Here is a 14,828-nt window from a genome sequence, read left to right as displayed (position 1 = left end):
TTAATCACCCATTCACGTCAGTTAGGCGTGTGTTAGAAGTCGCATTTTAGTCGCGTCGAATGCAATTCAAACAATAGATAATGAGATGATAATGAAGTTTAATGAGTTTTATCATCTCATTATCTATTGTTTGAATTGGATTCGACGCGACTAAAATGCGACGTCTAACACAGGCCTTAGACTAATGCCATACCAATGTCTGAGTGAGACATAAGACTGCACCATTCCTCTCTAAAATCGCCAAAATCGTTGTAAGTTGATGGGAGCTCTATCACTGCTCCACAAGTATGAAACACTGGCGAACGACTTTAACCAACCAAAGAGGTAAATGCGATAGAAATCTCCTCAACTAAAATAATATCGGATCCGGTGGATATTCTCAAGAAGTGTTTAAGATAATTCGTATTAAGACCTTTGATCCAACGCTTTAAATGACTTAATGATTCATTCTCAGCAGGGGATTTTGGTTCAGCTTTAATGAGCTTACATACTCTGCTCGCAGTAGGAAAAAAGAGGTGTATATCTGAAACAAGGCGTCGTTAGAAGTGATAAAAGATTTCAAAGGTACTACGATTTCTGACCAACAGTCAAATGCATATCTTGGTTTCTGCACCAATTCTTTATGTGCTATTTCAATAATCAGATCCTTAAAGTTTTCAGGCGTAGCAATCTTCTTGCACTTAAAAGCCGTTAAAAGATCTGAAACCTCTTCAGTATCAACACTTACAGAGGAAGAAAGAACTTTTTCTGCGAAGATGGCTTTGGTTCTAGAGATATACTTCATAAAAGAGTTAAAGTACATCTCAGAAGTGACAGATTCCTCCCGAAAAGACAGCAGCTTAAAAAGACTGGGATATTTGAATAGGCAAATAGTGTTGTTGCACATAACCTTTGAGTAGGACTCTGGCGAGAGCCTGCCACATTCACTTAGACACATCATGACGAATTATTGGTACCCTTTCAGCTTCACCGAGCATATAGCTATTGCAGATATCTTTCCAAAATATGGAAATCGCATCTCGTACAGCCCCGCTACCTACACCTTTCTCTACAATACCTCTGGGATCGATTATTTGTACACTTATGAACTTGTTTAAAATGTTACTATTAGCAAAATAGTAAAGGAAATCATTCTTTACTTGAGTTCTATGGATAACCAAGACCTCATTTTCCATTTCTTCCAACGATGTCAGGGATATGACCTCACCCTTACAAAAATGTTCTATAGAATATTCCATTAAAATTTTTTACTGAATATCCTATAGAATATTCTAAGGGATTTTGGAACCTATTCTATGGAACGTTCTACAACACGTTCTATAACCTTTAATAGAATATTCTATAACATATGCCATGTTTTATAGAATACTCAATAGAATATCCTTCAGAACATTCATTAGAATGTTCTATAGAATACTGGTATTCTATGGAACATTCTAACACATATTCTATGACATCCTATATGAAATGTTCCATAAAATATTTTCAATCTATGGAATATTCCATTAATGATCCTATTGAATATGTGATAAAATGTTCCATAGAATATGTATTCTATAGTATATTTTATAGGATAATCTATTAAATATGCTATTGGATGATAAATGGTATATTCAACATGCGTCCATGTTTCGACTTTGAAATATATCACTTTATAACAACATAATCAAAACTTCTTTCTGCCAAGAGTGAGACATACAAACAAATAAAATATTCCCAAATATATGTAACAAATTTATTTACTTAAAGTTCAATTGATGCAAAGATTTAATGAAAATGCCTTGCTTAAATTACATATAAATAAATCTAGAGATTAAAGAAATTGAAATACATATATTATACAACAAAGAATAAAAAACAAGTCCTATAAGTGTCCATATAACTTTAATCTGCATGTAGAACTCTAGTTCTGGTAATTAAGTCTGTCAAATAACCATTTTGTTTCGTGGATAAAACAACTGCAGCCGGTTGTTTGAAGGCTGTTTAGCTTAAATTGTAGTTAAGTAAAATTATATACATTTCACACATTTTGAGGAGGATTCAATTGAAATATTATGCACTAAGTTGAAAACAATATGGTGTCACTGAAATTGAAATATTTTAGCTTGGTTTTTTTATGAATGTATAAATTTATTCAATATTTTCTAGATAAAATTATTACCATACTGCAGTTTTCCCACCAAATAAAATGATTGTGCAAGAAAATAGCAAAAATATAACTAGGCTATTATACTAAATATATTTACATGTACAGAACATGTAAATAGTAGAAAATGGAATGTCATATAGTTACTGATGTCCAGATGCTTTCAACTTGGTTTTCTCAACTTGCACAATATTATTAATCTTTGGTGCCATAACTTGTCATATGTCTGCCTCTTTTCCCTCAAACCTTTTTGCACTATACTTTAGACACAGCTAGAAAAGGTAAAACTCATCAATAACTGAACCAAGATATGTATATAAGATATATTAACTTAGACCAGACATAATTACTAACAATTATACTGCTTACCATATATACTCTTAACTTTCTCTGGCTCTGGTTTTCACCCGTGTCACATATTCTCAGCGGCTGTAACCCAAGATTTCTCAATTGAGAAGTGCAGGTCTAACCCAGGCCAAATGATCATCTAAATCATTCAATGGCCAGCTATGCGCAAAGGGCAAAGGTCAAATACGTTTGATCCAATAAACGGTGCTTTTCTATGCGCATTTGTGTGTATGCTAATTTGTTCACTCGTCGCGACTGCACTTCGATAGAATTTTAGTATTATTTTGATATATTTCGACATTTAAAATATGGAACCGTCAAAACGTCAAAGAAATCGTATTACGGATGCTCAAAGAATCGTTCTGGAGCGATTATATGGTAATGGAATGGTTGGAACAGGTCATTTATATGACAGCAAAGTCGATCAAGCTACGCAAGAAACGGGCCTGACGAAAACGCAAGTTAAGGTAAACCCAGATTATCTGTGCATCTTAAAGAATTAACCAGAGTGTCTTTTTCAATAGATATATTAAAGTGTAACATGCATAAACAGTGTTTATTTAAAAAGTTGTTTGAATTGCTTAATAACTATAAATAAGATTTTATGCTTGTACTTCAAAATTGTGTTGTTGTGCTCCTTCTAATTACTGTATACTATATTATTATATTGGTTACAATTTTATATGTGTACTACACTGTATATTGCTTATTCCTAGAAATGGATTGGTAACCAAAAAAGGAAACAACCTTCAACCAGCCAAACCTTTGATGAAACATCTACATTGAAGAGGGCCAAACACATAAAAGGACCACATTCATACAATGTATTTTGCAGTGAGTTTTTCAAGTCTGGTTAGTGAAATTGTCTTTATTTAATTTTTGAAATTAACAATATTTATTGCATGGAGCTAGGTCAGGCATTAACAATCAAATTATATCTTGGTATGGTATCTCCTAAACCTAATTTTTGCCCTGTCATGTGTGTTCACTTGCCCTATAATAAGGCTTCAATAGAGAGGAAGTCTTCATAATTATATTCAATACATTGAAATGGTAATTGAGTTGGAAAGATTACAAAACAAGGGTTGAATGTCTAAATGTTATTTAGTAGCTAATATGCTGCTCAAATTTCTAAAATGAAAAAACAATTGAACTAAATATTAGGCAAAATGTATAGTCATCATATTGAGTTTTCTCTTATTGGATGAGATGAAAAAACAGTTCTTCAAAAATGTTGGTTGATGTGGTTTTTTGTGTATCTAAAATAGTTTTTATATCTGTGTTAATTTAGATGAGTGTAAAGGCTTGTCTAATACTGAAAGGAATAAACTAGCTGCAGAAAGGTGGAATTTGCAAAATGAGGATGAAAAAAAGAAATATGGTGAAACTGCTAAAGCCCTTAGCTCAGTTGATATAAAAGTGTTGGATGATGAGCAAAAGAGAAAGCTTATTGAAAGACACTGCAAAAAGCTAGTCGAGGAGGTAGCGGAAACCTTTATTTGGTTTGGCACTTGTAATATTGTTAAATTAGAATAGTTGAGCACTAGGTCTCCCATCCCATTCTTTTGCTATCATTTATCTTGGTTTCTAGAATTTTCTATGTTAGTAACAGGTAAGCTTGGCTACTGTGGATCTGGCTAAATGAGAATAACACAGGTTAATGTAGGGTTAGGACAAGAAATAAGAGCACCTGGCTTTCTAAGGCACCATACAGAGATTAGTATTTCCCTTAGTTTAGTGCCAAAATAGATAAAGAAACATATACATCATAATGGTATGATAAATAGCATGATTAATGACAAAAAAGCCCCACACTACCAAACTGGCCAGTGCAATAGTTAAACTGTAAGTTGAACAAAAATTAAACAGGGCAATCATTATGTGATCATTAGATGTGTGTTTATCCATAGATCAGGATACTGGAGGATTTGGGCTGCCAGACTTCATCTTTGATGATCAACAATGAAGGCACTGTTTTCCAACTGGGATCCAATGAAGGAAATCATTTTTTATCTTGCAACCCCGATATTGGCATAAAATTTCGTGAGTATTTTGGTAAGTTCTCTACAGGTCACTGGTAAAATAATTTTATTTAAGACTTGTGACAATTTTAGAGCAATTCCAATGGGATTCTATGTTTATAACTAAAGTACCAATGACATGACCTTAGGTAGTTCTGTTAAGAAGTACCGCAGAAATGATGTGCAAGATCTCTTTAACAAGAAATACAGTAAGTCTTTTTTTGTCAGAAAATTGTTCACAACTGCTACCGGTAATGTGTTTTTAAACTTTAAAGGGCTGCAAATACTGTAACTTAACAATCACAGCTGGTTGTATAGGTTGCGTAGGTAAATCGTAGGTTAAAAGGTTAACCATCTTCTTATACAACCAGCCCTGAAGAATCTATTACAGTACAACTAAACTTTGATGAATACATACTTCACCCGATGATCAGTGGTTTGCGCAATTATTAGCAATATACTATAATGATTCATGAGATGATTCATAAGAGCTAGACTGGATAACCGAAAAGTATATTGTAAATGTTTACAACATCAGAATTATTTCTAAATTTAAGGTGAAGCGGTTGGAAAGAGCTGCCGGGTGCCGTACTCGAAATGTGGATTCAGAGTTGTTGGTCTCCCTGAAGATATTTCTTTTAAGAAACCATATAACTATGGTTCCTTGCAACTAAAGAAAATCATGGAGGCTGCAGACAAAATAAAATTCATCATTGAAGATCCAACTCTCAACGAACCATTGAATGTTTACCCGACTGCAGTTTCTGGTAACAATGGTGATTTACAAGGAACTGTAAATGTTGTGAAACCTTTACTAGTAAAAATTGCTGGAGAAGATGCTGCGCAAAGGGTGCTGGCCGATTCTGAGAAGCGAATTATGGAGGAGGAGATTGAGGTGGTTGATTTGCATTTAAGTGATGAAGAGAAGGCAAACTTATATGGTTTGTGTGAAGGTTATTTTTCACCTGATGCATGGTTAGCAGTTGGACATAACATGCAACATTCAAGACAGGTTGAAAACATAGTTTTACCTGTACACACGACTGCAGAAGAAAGATTTTGGCTGTTTCGTACGAATGATAAGCCATTGCGTATAGCCAAGTGTGTATCCTCGGCCAAAATACGGGGTCAGTGGTTGGATCTTGTAGATGATGACACATACACATTCTTGCATAGTGACATTATTACGGGTAAGAACCTTATTCGTTCTGCTCATGGACCATTATATTTTTCAATAGAGGAAGCAGCTACTGAAAATTTTAAGTTACCAAAACAATTTAGATTTGCGATCGAAGGAGTTTTAGGTAAACTACGTAATGAAAATACTTGCGAATGGAAATGATGTCAAATTTTTTATCAGGGTAACAGGGTTAATTATTATAGTCAATTGGTACCAGGGCCGTTGCTAGATTGCTTAATTGGGGGGGGGGAGATATAATCATGTATAGTATTCATGATCAGTTTGGCATAAAACGAATGATATGAATACACATGCACTCCCCTCCCCCAATAAGGCTTCTAGCTCGGGCTCTGGTTGGTTCATCGTAGACTCATGTACTTCATAGACTCCAGTTTAAATATTTTCTCAATATATATCATGTGCTTCAGTCATTTATCACGATAAATACCGAATAAAAATGCAGTATTTATTAAATGCAATATATATATATATATATAATGCAAAAATTAAATATCGGAAGGTTTCAGGTTACAAATTTATATCGATATATTTAAACATATTTTCCACAGTTCGGTTTTGTGCTAGAGTAATATTTGTCACACACGGTGCATGAGAAAAAATCAAAGCACACGTGTGTATGAATCGCCCAGTTACTGCATTTCTTGCAGTCAAACCTTTCCTTTAAACAGGGTTTTCTGCAGAAAATAAAAAAGGCTGTGTCTAGTTCTGGACACACACATTTGCCACCTGTTGTCTCACAAGCCATGCATAGATCCACAGTCTTCTGACTTATGTTTGGAAGACATCTTAATCGCTGAAAGTAGCTGTTTAACGGCCTTCTGTGGTAATTTAGGGCCTTTAGAAAATCTAATGGCACTTCGCCAAACACATCTTTGCATAGTTTGGTTTTGTGATAGTCTTCCAATGATTGATTTTCTCTTATAAAAGATAGTAAAGATCCAAGTTTGAACGAGTAAGTATTGTGGATCAAAAATCTTAGAGTATGAGCACACCATTCCCCAATGAAATTATTCGATGATTCAAGCGAAACCAATTGGTCGGAAGAATTCTGATTCATTTGGTCCTCAGATGCTGTTGCAATTTTACTTCTGAATTTTAATTCAAAATTGCCTCTTTTAACAAACTTTTGCTTTGTAGACGTACTTTGTTTGGAAAACAAACGCCTTTTTACAATACATTTTTTATGTGTAGAGGAACTTGATGTGCTGGCGACACTTGATGTGCTGGGAACACTTGATTTTCTGGCTGAAATTTTTCCGTCACTGAGGTCTTTACTTTTTCCAAGATTAGCAATGACATAATTTGTTTTTCCTTGTCGAAGATTTTCCAAATAAGCACTTTTGTAAGCGCCCGGGTGAGGTAGGCTGTCGTTCATTGCCCTAGTTGTACCCTTATGGAATACTGACAGATGATTATCCAAGCGTTTCATGTAATTTCCATACTGGGGGCAGGTTGAAATTCGACAGACACCGTCTTTTCTCTATAAAATTATTCGGAATTATTTAGGTTAAAAATATGAAGATATCAAGAGTGGTAAGAGCGTAGAAATATTTCATACTTTCAGTAGGTAGGAAGGAAAGGGCCTTCATTCAAAGACCTTTACTATTTAAAGTTAAAATTTGTTAAAATTAGCCCTGTATATACTGTGATATACACTAGTACATCTTCATACACGCCCCTTCTTTCATCAATGTATCACCAACTGTACTAAGTAGGTAGTTATTCTTTAACTATAGTATCATGCTGTGCTTCAAAGATTTCATTCACGATTTAATTATATTTTCGTAGCGCAATTCTAGGGAAACGAGCCATTTTTGTTTGTATATGTAATAATGAAATAGCAATCGCCCCATATAAGTTATAGCGTCATAGCTGCAGCATGTGGTCACTCCTTGCGCAAAGAAAAAAAAGGAACAAGCTATGGCAACTACCACGTCGTGAAAATTTGTACCAATATGAATACCAAAATTGCAATTCTCATTGGCAAATCTGATCTGACCTTCGAGGGAAAACATGTCATATTTCTTCTGAACTTATTTCTTCCCATCATAGGGCTACAAACAAACAAATTCGCGTAATAAGTAATACGGAGTGTGAATATTGATATAAAATGTAGAACTATATGCTTATAGAAATTACAGTCTCGTTTACCTTGAAATTAATGTCTCGAACTGATAACAAACTATCCCTGAATAACTGAGTGATCTAGAACAGACGCTCTAGAATGGCCAAAAATGACTATAGAATGGCTATAGAATGGCTATAAATGACAAATAACGAAAATACACCTCGGGAATCTTTGCCTTTTGGCTTTGTTTTCGCAACACAAGAGCAAAGTAATACTATACGCGCATATCAGGTTTAAAAAAAGGTTTCTTATTTCCCAAATATTTCATATTACTGTCTTAAATTTCACTTCGTAACATTTTAATTACGATTCTTCAAATGAAATTTGACACCGACTTTATTTACGTTTTTTAACTTTTAAGACAGGGGTCAGTTTTACCCACATTGTATAAGAATGTTACATCTTCACAACATGTTTAGTAAGCTCACCCTCCAAATGAAATTTGACACCGACTTTATTTATGTTTTTAATTCTAAAGACAGGGGTCAGTTTTACCCACATTGTATAGAATGTTACATCTTCACAACATCCCTAGTAAGCTCACCCTCCAAATGAAATTTGATAACGACTTTATTTACGTTTTTTAATTCTAAAGACAGGGGTCAGTTTTACCCACATTGTATAAGAATGTTACATCTTCACAACATGTTTAGTAAGCTCACCCTCCAAATGAAATTTGATACCGACTTTATTTACGTTTTTTAACTTTTAAGATAGGGGTCAGTTTTACCCACATTGTATAAGAATGTTACATCTTCACAACATCTTTAGTAAGCTCACCCTCCAAATGAAATTTGATACCGACTTTATTTACGTTTTTTAACTTTTAAGATAGGGGTCGGTTTTACCCACATTGTATAAGAATGTTACATCTTCACAACATGTTTAGTAAGCTCACCCTCCAAATGAAATTTGACACCGACTTTATTTGTTTTTTAATTCTAAAGACAGGGGTCAGTTTTACCCACATTGTATAAGAATGTTACATCTTCACAAGATGTTTAGTAAGCTCACCCTCCAAATGAAATTTGATACCGACTTTATTTACGTTTTTTAACTTTTAAGATAGGGGTCAGTTTTACCCACATTGTATAAGAATGTTACATCTTCACAACATCTTTAGTAAGCTCACCCTCCAAATGAAATTTGATACCGACTTTATTTACGTTTTTTAACTTTTAAGATAGGGGTCGGTTTTACCCACATTGTATAAGAATGTTACATCTTCACAACATGTTTAGTAAGCTCACCCTCCAAATGAAATTTGACACCGACTTTATTTATGTTTTTTAATTCTAAAGACAGGGGTCAGTTTTACCCACATTGTATAAGAATGTTACATCTTCACAACATGTTTAGTAAGCTCACCCTCCAAATGAAATTTGATACCGACTTTATTTACGTTTTTTAACTTTTAAGATAGGGGTCAGTTTTACCCACATTGTATAAGAATGTTACATCTTCACAACATCTTTAGTAAGCTCACCCTCCAAATGAAATTTGATACCGACTTTATTTACGTTTTTTAACTTTTAAGATAGGGGTCAGTTTTACCCACATTGTATAAGAATGTTACATCTTCACAACATGTTTAGTAAGCTCACCCTCCAAATGAAATTTGACACCGACTTTATTTACGTTTTTTAATTCTAAAGACAGGGGTCAGTTTTACCCACATTGTATAAGAATGTTACATCTTCACAAGATGTTTAGTAAGCTCACCCTCCAAATGAAATTTGACACCGACTTTATTTACGTTTTTTAACTTTTAAGACAGGGGTCAGTTTTACCCACATTGTATAAGAATGTTACATCTTCACAACATGTTTAGTAAGCTCACCCTCCAAATGAAATTTGATACCGACTTTATTTACGTTTTTTAACTTTTAAGACAGGGGTCAGTTTTACCCACATTGTATAAGAATGTTACATCTTCACAACATGTTTAGTAAGCTCACCCTCCAAATGAAATTTGATACCGACTTTATTTACGTTTTTTAATTTAAGATAGGGGTCAGTTTTACCCACATTGTAAGAATGTTACATCTTCACAACATGTTTAGTAAGCTCACCCTCCAAATGAAATTTGACACCGACTTTATTTATGTTTTTAATTCTAAAGACAGGGGTCAGTTTTACCCACATTGTATAAGAATGTTACATCTTCACAACATGTTTAGTAAGCTCACCCTCCAAATGAAATTTGATACCGACTTTATTTACGTTTTTTAACTTTTAAGATAGGGGTCAGTTTTACCCACATTGTATAAGAATGTTACATCTTCACAACATCCCTAGTAAGCTCACCCTCCAAATGAAATTTGATAACGACTTTATTTACGTTTTTTAATTCTAAAGACAGGGGTCAGTTTTACCCACATTGTATAAGAATGTTACATCTTCACAACATGTTTAGTAAGCTCACCCTCCAAGTATAGTATGTATTTACATATATTCGACATCATCATAAAATTCTAGATCTTCTTTATATAAGGCTGATATGGGCTCCACCATCTCACTGTCCTCTGTAGTGAAAGGTAAAACTTTAAATCCGGACCATAACTCATTCACTACGTTTACTTGGCGCTGATAAAACATCATCTTTTCAATGGCGAGGGAGTGCAAACCAAGTTCGTCGTCGCTGGAAACTTCACGATCGATAAATGATTGAATTATTTCAATCTGTTTGGTGAGAAATGAAATAAATGTAGACATCTCTTTTTTCACCATATTTTGTTCCTCTTCACACCTATCTTTAAGACACAAAAGATCAACCGCTCTATTTTTTACTCTTGATGGTACTCCTGTTTCAATATTGGGTTCGACAATACCATGATATACTTCCCCGTTTGGATCCTTTACATCATCAAAGGAAATCTCATCGTTCTCATTCATCCCATTAATCAAGCTTACGTTCCGAGTGATGTTGGCGACCACGCGATCGATTTGACTGCCAAGCTTTATTGCAATAGCTTGACCATCTGAAAAAAGGAGTAGAATCGGAGGCAACTAAGTAAAACAAGGGAAATCCAAGTGGAGATACATGTAAAAGATAAACACCAATGAAGAAAGTACCTTCACGGAAGAAAAGGCGTATTCGGACATACATTATTTGTAGTGTGATAAGTAAAAGAGCATAAAAGAAATATTTCTATACCAGCATATTTTGCTTTAAGTTCTAATAAAAACATTCTCTCCGACGCCATCCTATGAAGGGTATGAAGTAACTTTTGCTGTTTCTTGGCAATAAGTCTTGTATACGCATTTTGATATGCTTTTTCTTTTTTCTTCCATCTTGTTCGAACACCATGACGTTTCTCCAGGGAATATAACGCTTTTTCATTCCTAAAAAACCAACTAGGAATCAACTAATAACAATAGCCAGACGGAAGAGTACAGCTGCAATACGAATACCTGCAATAACAACAGCAGATGTAATAACAACTAATAATTGAACAGACAGCAGTCTGTTTAATTATCACTGTATAGCCGCATGTCCCACCTACTTATCCTTCTCTCAATGTTGGGAATCCTTTCCGGCTCTTCCTCTCTTGAAAAACTCATTTCGTTTCTGAAAAAAGTACAAAATCCAAATATCAAGAACAAAATACATTTGCACACCGCGAAGATCCTGTCACAAGTGAAATGTCTAGCAATGCCATAGGAATAAGCAGTCATACCAGAATAAGCATTTATAAGTGTGAACTAAGTTATATGCAGTGCCATATTCCGAAATTGTTATTCTCTGCATAAAATATTTTGTTACCGCAACTTTTTTGCTGAAAGAAGTAAATCCACATAAGATTCATCCCACTGGTATTCAAGGTCTAGGCGATAAAATATTAGACTTTATTTTAGTAGGCTATTGTTGATATTTGTATAAAAAACACAGATCTCAATTTCCCCAAACAGCTTGTATCTCTATCGAAACGGAATTCTGGTTATTAGCAATAATTTTTCAGAGCTTCAAAAGGAAAACTAGTCCGCTTTTCACTCATATACAAAAAACCACACATCCCATTTAAAAAAGGTATACTATAAAAGTGGGAAGTACACTTAGTTAAATCCATCAGCATATCACCGCACGTTTTACCTATTTACCTTCCATAACTGGTGCAATTTCTTCAAATTGTTCCTTGATCCAGCTCCGAATTTTAGCCTCATTACACTCATCTATCATAATAAGAAACACGAACGTAACCATGTCATATGTACCGGTAGGCGTTTGCTAGAAAATGTCATTATTTTAAGCACTTGAATTCGAGTCGCTTGTGAAAAACGTACCTGGCAAATTCGCGATTAAATTGCTCAATTCTTGGTCAACAGTGATCAGCAAAGACTGCGCCCTAACGAGCTTCGACTTTAGAGAAGGACCTATAATTTAAAAAAGATCATACTAGCAATAAAAAATTTGAGGTTCTTTGTGTTGTGTGACTGTAATGAAAAAAAGATAAACTTGGGCCGCACCCTAGAGAATCCACACTAAGAACAGCGAATAGTGGTAATGATTTACTGAATTTCTATTATATTACCAAATTTTGCAACAAGATGTTCACCATAATGGATAGTAGCGTCAGTTAGCACATCACTTCTTTTATCAACAGACATTTCTTTGGTTATTGAGGAAAACTGTCTAAGAAATGACCAAAAACGCTCAACGCCTTCTCCATCGGTTAAACCAACATTCGCCTTTCTTCGTGGACTATATTTGACCTAAATTGAATGTGGACTTGAACGGTCGGTTGCCATACAACTTTGAAATCTGCCTTAAAGGAATTGTTCTAAAGTCCTAAAGATGCAGTCCATTTCGCATAAATGTAATTCTTTTAAACAATTACCTGGCAAGAGGCTTTATGCCCATAACAATGAAATATTGGTATTGCAAGAGTTGTATTCGACAGCAAAGACTGCTGGCCGGAGCCCTTCATAAAAAAATTGCATGCTTGTATTTAGAACATTATTATCATTAATTCTTGAATCATGCTGATTTTTGAAAATACCAAATAAAATAATAAAATGCAATTATACACAGAACCTGCAGGTGGTTTGATAAAACACAGGCAATGTCGTACATCAGAACATAATTGAGTGATTCTGCAGAAATGCCAGCCTTTAGTTTTTCTAGCTCATATACAGCATAGGAAATTCTAAAATGATGCGAAATTTACTTACAAGGTGAATTCGCACAAAATGTTTTTGTGCATTTAAATAGTTGGTACATAGAAAGTGGTTGATGATTACTGTAAAAAAAACCTTATAGATGTTAATGCTAATTACTATTCTTGACACAACTGAATATAAATAGTGATCAAATGTGATTAATAAGAATTCTAAAACTATTTATGGAATTTGGTCTAGCATGATAAAAACAGGGTATTCACAATATAGCTAACCAGTGAAATAGTAAGTGATAAAAGAATGTACCTTTCACCATGTTTGATGCTGAGTAAGCTTTTTGGAAAGTCATGCCGACAAACCCTGCCAAACACTCCTTTTTCATCAAAAAGTTTATTTTTGCCTTTACTTCTAATTGCTGAAATTACTTCACCAGCATGAAATCTGTGACAGTCCTTAAAAACAAATAATATTAAAACAGTTTTTTGCAAATCACATTAACAAATTGCTTGCAACAAATCAAACGTCTTTTTAAACAATTACCTGTGTTTGTGATTTCTCTTTTGTGTGTTCATAATTATCAACAAAGTTATCAACATCATCTTGATCGCTGAACAACAATGTCTTGTGGCGTGAAGAAATGCTTATATCACCTTTCCCTTTCCTTCTTGGCAGACCAAAACATGCATCAACACATTCAATTAAGGTTCCACTTTCCTATAGGTATATACATAGAATTGACCTTAAACATATATTCATTGATGAAATGAAAGAGTACCACACTGGGTGAACATATATACAGTGCATTACTATTGGTATCCCATGCAATGCAACCTAGGTATCTAAATCTCTAAATGAAACACTAATTAATGTAAATTACAAGTAAAATTATATCAGTGTTATTACAGAGTGTGCGTTCTATTTTAAGAGTTTTCTTCTTCTTATCTAACTTACTGTTGATTACTATCTTGGAGATAAGCTGTTGTAAAGCCCTTCATGGCAAAATAACCTTTAAATTAAATATAAATATAACAAATAATTTTCTTACTGGCGTTAGGCTTATCAGTATAGGACAAATGACACCGTTATATAGCCCTGGGATATAGGAATCCAGATATTTTAATTTGTATTTAAAATATCTTGAAAAGAAAAAAAATACCGGTACCTATATCTTTTATACTATTATAATAATTGTACTAATCATACTAATTGCAAAATGTATAATATAAAGTATAATATAACTGGGGTGTGCCAGTAAAAGAGAGGGTATATATCAATAGGCATGACTTAATAAAGTGTACATACCTGTATTCCTCAAAAGATCCAGAATTTAAAGTGCGGTAAAAGGATTTAACCTGAAATGTAGAAAATAGTTTTTCAGTCTAAATTTTTTTCCTTCCAAATTGATATTTTGGCTCTAAACTAATTAGAAAAATAAGGGTGGAATACATGCAACTGAATGATTGAAAAGTAATTCTGTATATTATATTTTAGGGTTTTGAATACTTACATGAACAGATTGCAGTGATGGAAGTAATTCCATGATTATCTCAGAAAAATCCTTCAAAGGAACCTGATTATGTAGAAACAACTTTTCAGCTAAATCCATAATTCTAAAATGAAAGCCAATAGTAGGCCTTTCTGGAGAGCCAGGCCAGAAATGCAACCGGAGTAGTGTCACAGCATGGCTTTCACAACTGCAAAAAGCCACTCGCTTCAAGTGTTGATTACCTAACAATCATAGAAAGTAGTAGCAATATTCAATAGCAATCAATAATTAAATTAAAATTATTGCAGTTAATTCTCACAGTCCAAATAATATCTATTGTTCCAACATACAATAGACAAGTTGTTAAACAATATTGTTCT

The 14,828-nt window shown here is 34.0% G+C and overlaps 2 protein-coding genes across 4 annotated transcripts; one reads left to right on the top strand and one right to left on the bottom strand.

Annotated features, from left to right (window-relative positions):
* Positions 1–2,573: 2,573 nt before the first annotated feature.
* LOC114543423 lies at positions 2,574–6,082 on the top strand. Of its 3 annotated transcripts, none has more exons than XM_028562406.1 (6): positions 2,574–2,961; positions 3,211–3,328; positions 3,786–3,976; positions 4,405–4,549; positions 4,665–4,724; positions 5,073–6,082. In XM_028562406.1, the coding sequence occupies exons 1-6, from the start codon at positions 2,803–2,805 to the stop codon at positions 5,855–5,857; spliced, it is 1,458 nt and encodes a 485-aa protein (XP_028418207.1). In that variant the 5' UTR covers positions 2,574–2,802; the 3' UTR covers positions 5,858–6,082. The 3 variants fall into 3 exon arrangements, with proteins under 3 accessions (XP_028418207.1, XP_028418206.1, XP_028418205.1); XM_028562405.1 differs by having other exon boundaries at positions 3,211–3,346; positions 4,405–4,537; XM_028562404.1 differs by having other exon boundaries at positions 3,211–3,346.
* Positions 6,083–10,270: 4,188 nt separating this feature from the next.
* LOC114543425 lies at positions 10,271–14,697 on the bottom strand (the record flags this gene model as incomplete). The annotated part of the gene is made up of 14 exons (XM_028562407.1): positions 10,271–10,825; positions 11,002–11,189; positions 11,347–11,415; positions 11,611–11,671; positions 11,946–12,017; positions 12,129–12,218; positions 12,377–12,557; positions 12,683–12,766; positions 12,880–12,991; positions 13,269–13,414; positions 13,503–13,676; positions 14,008–14,098; positions 14,265–14,314; positions 14,470–14,697. Coding segments are annotated over 14 exons (2,082 nt in total), but the record flags the coding sequence as incomplete, so codon positions are not given.
* Positions 14,698–14,828: the final 131 nt, after the last annotated feature.

This window comes from Dendronephthya gigantea, unplaced genomic scaffold (assembly GCF_004324835.1).
Source record: "Dendronephthya gigantea isolate DGI-Jeju-01 unplaced genomic scaffold, DenGig_1.0 000456F, whole genome shotgun sequence".
Lineage (NCBI taxonomy): Eukaryota > Metazoa > Cnidaria > Anthozoa > Malacalcyonacea > Nephtheidae > Dendronephthya > Dendronephthya gigantea.
Note: the sequence above shows the minus strand (reverse complement) of the source record. Positions and strands in the feature narration are given on the sequence as shown.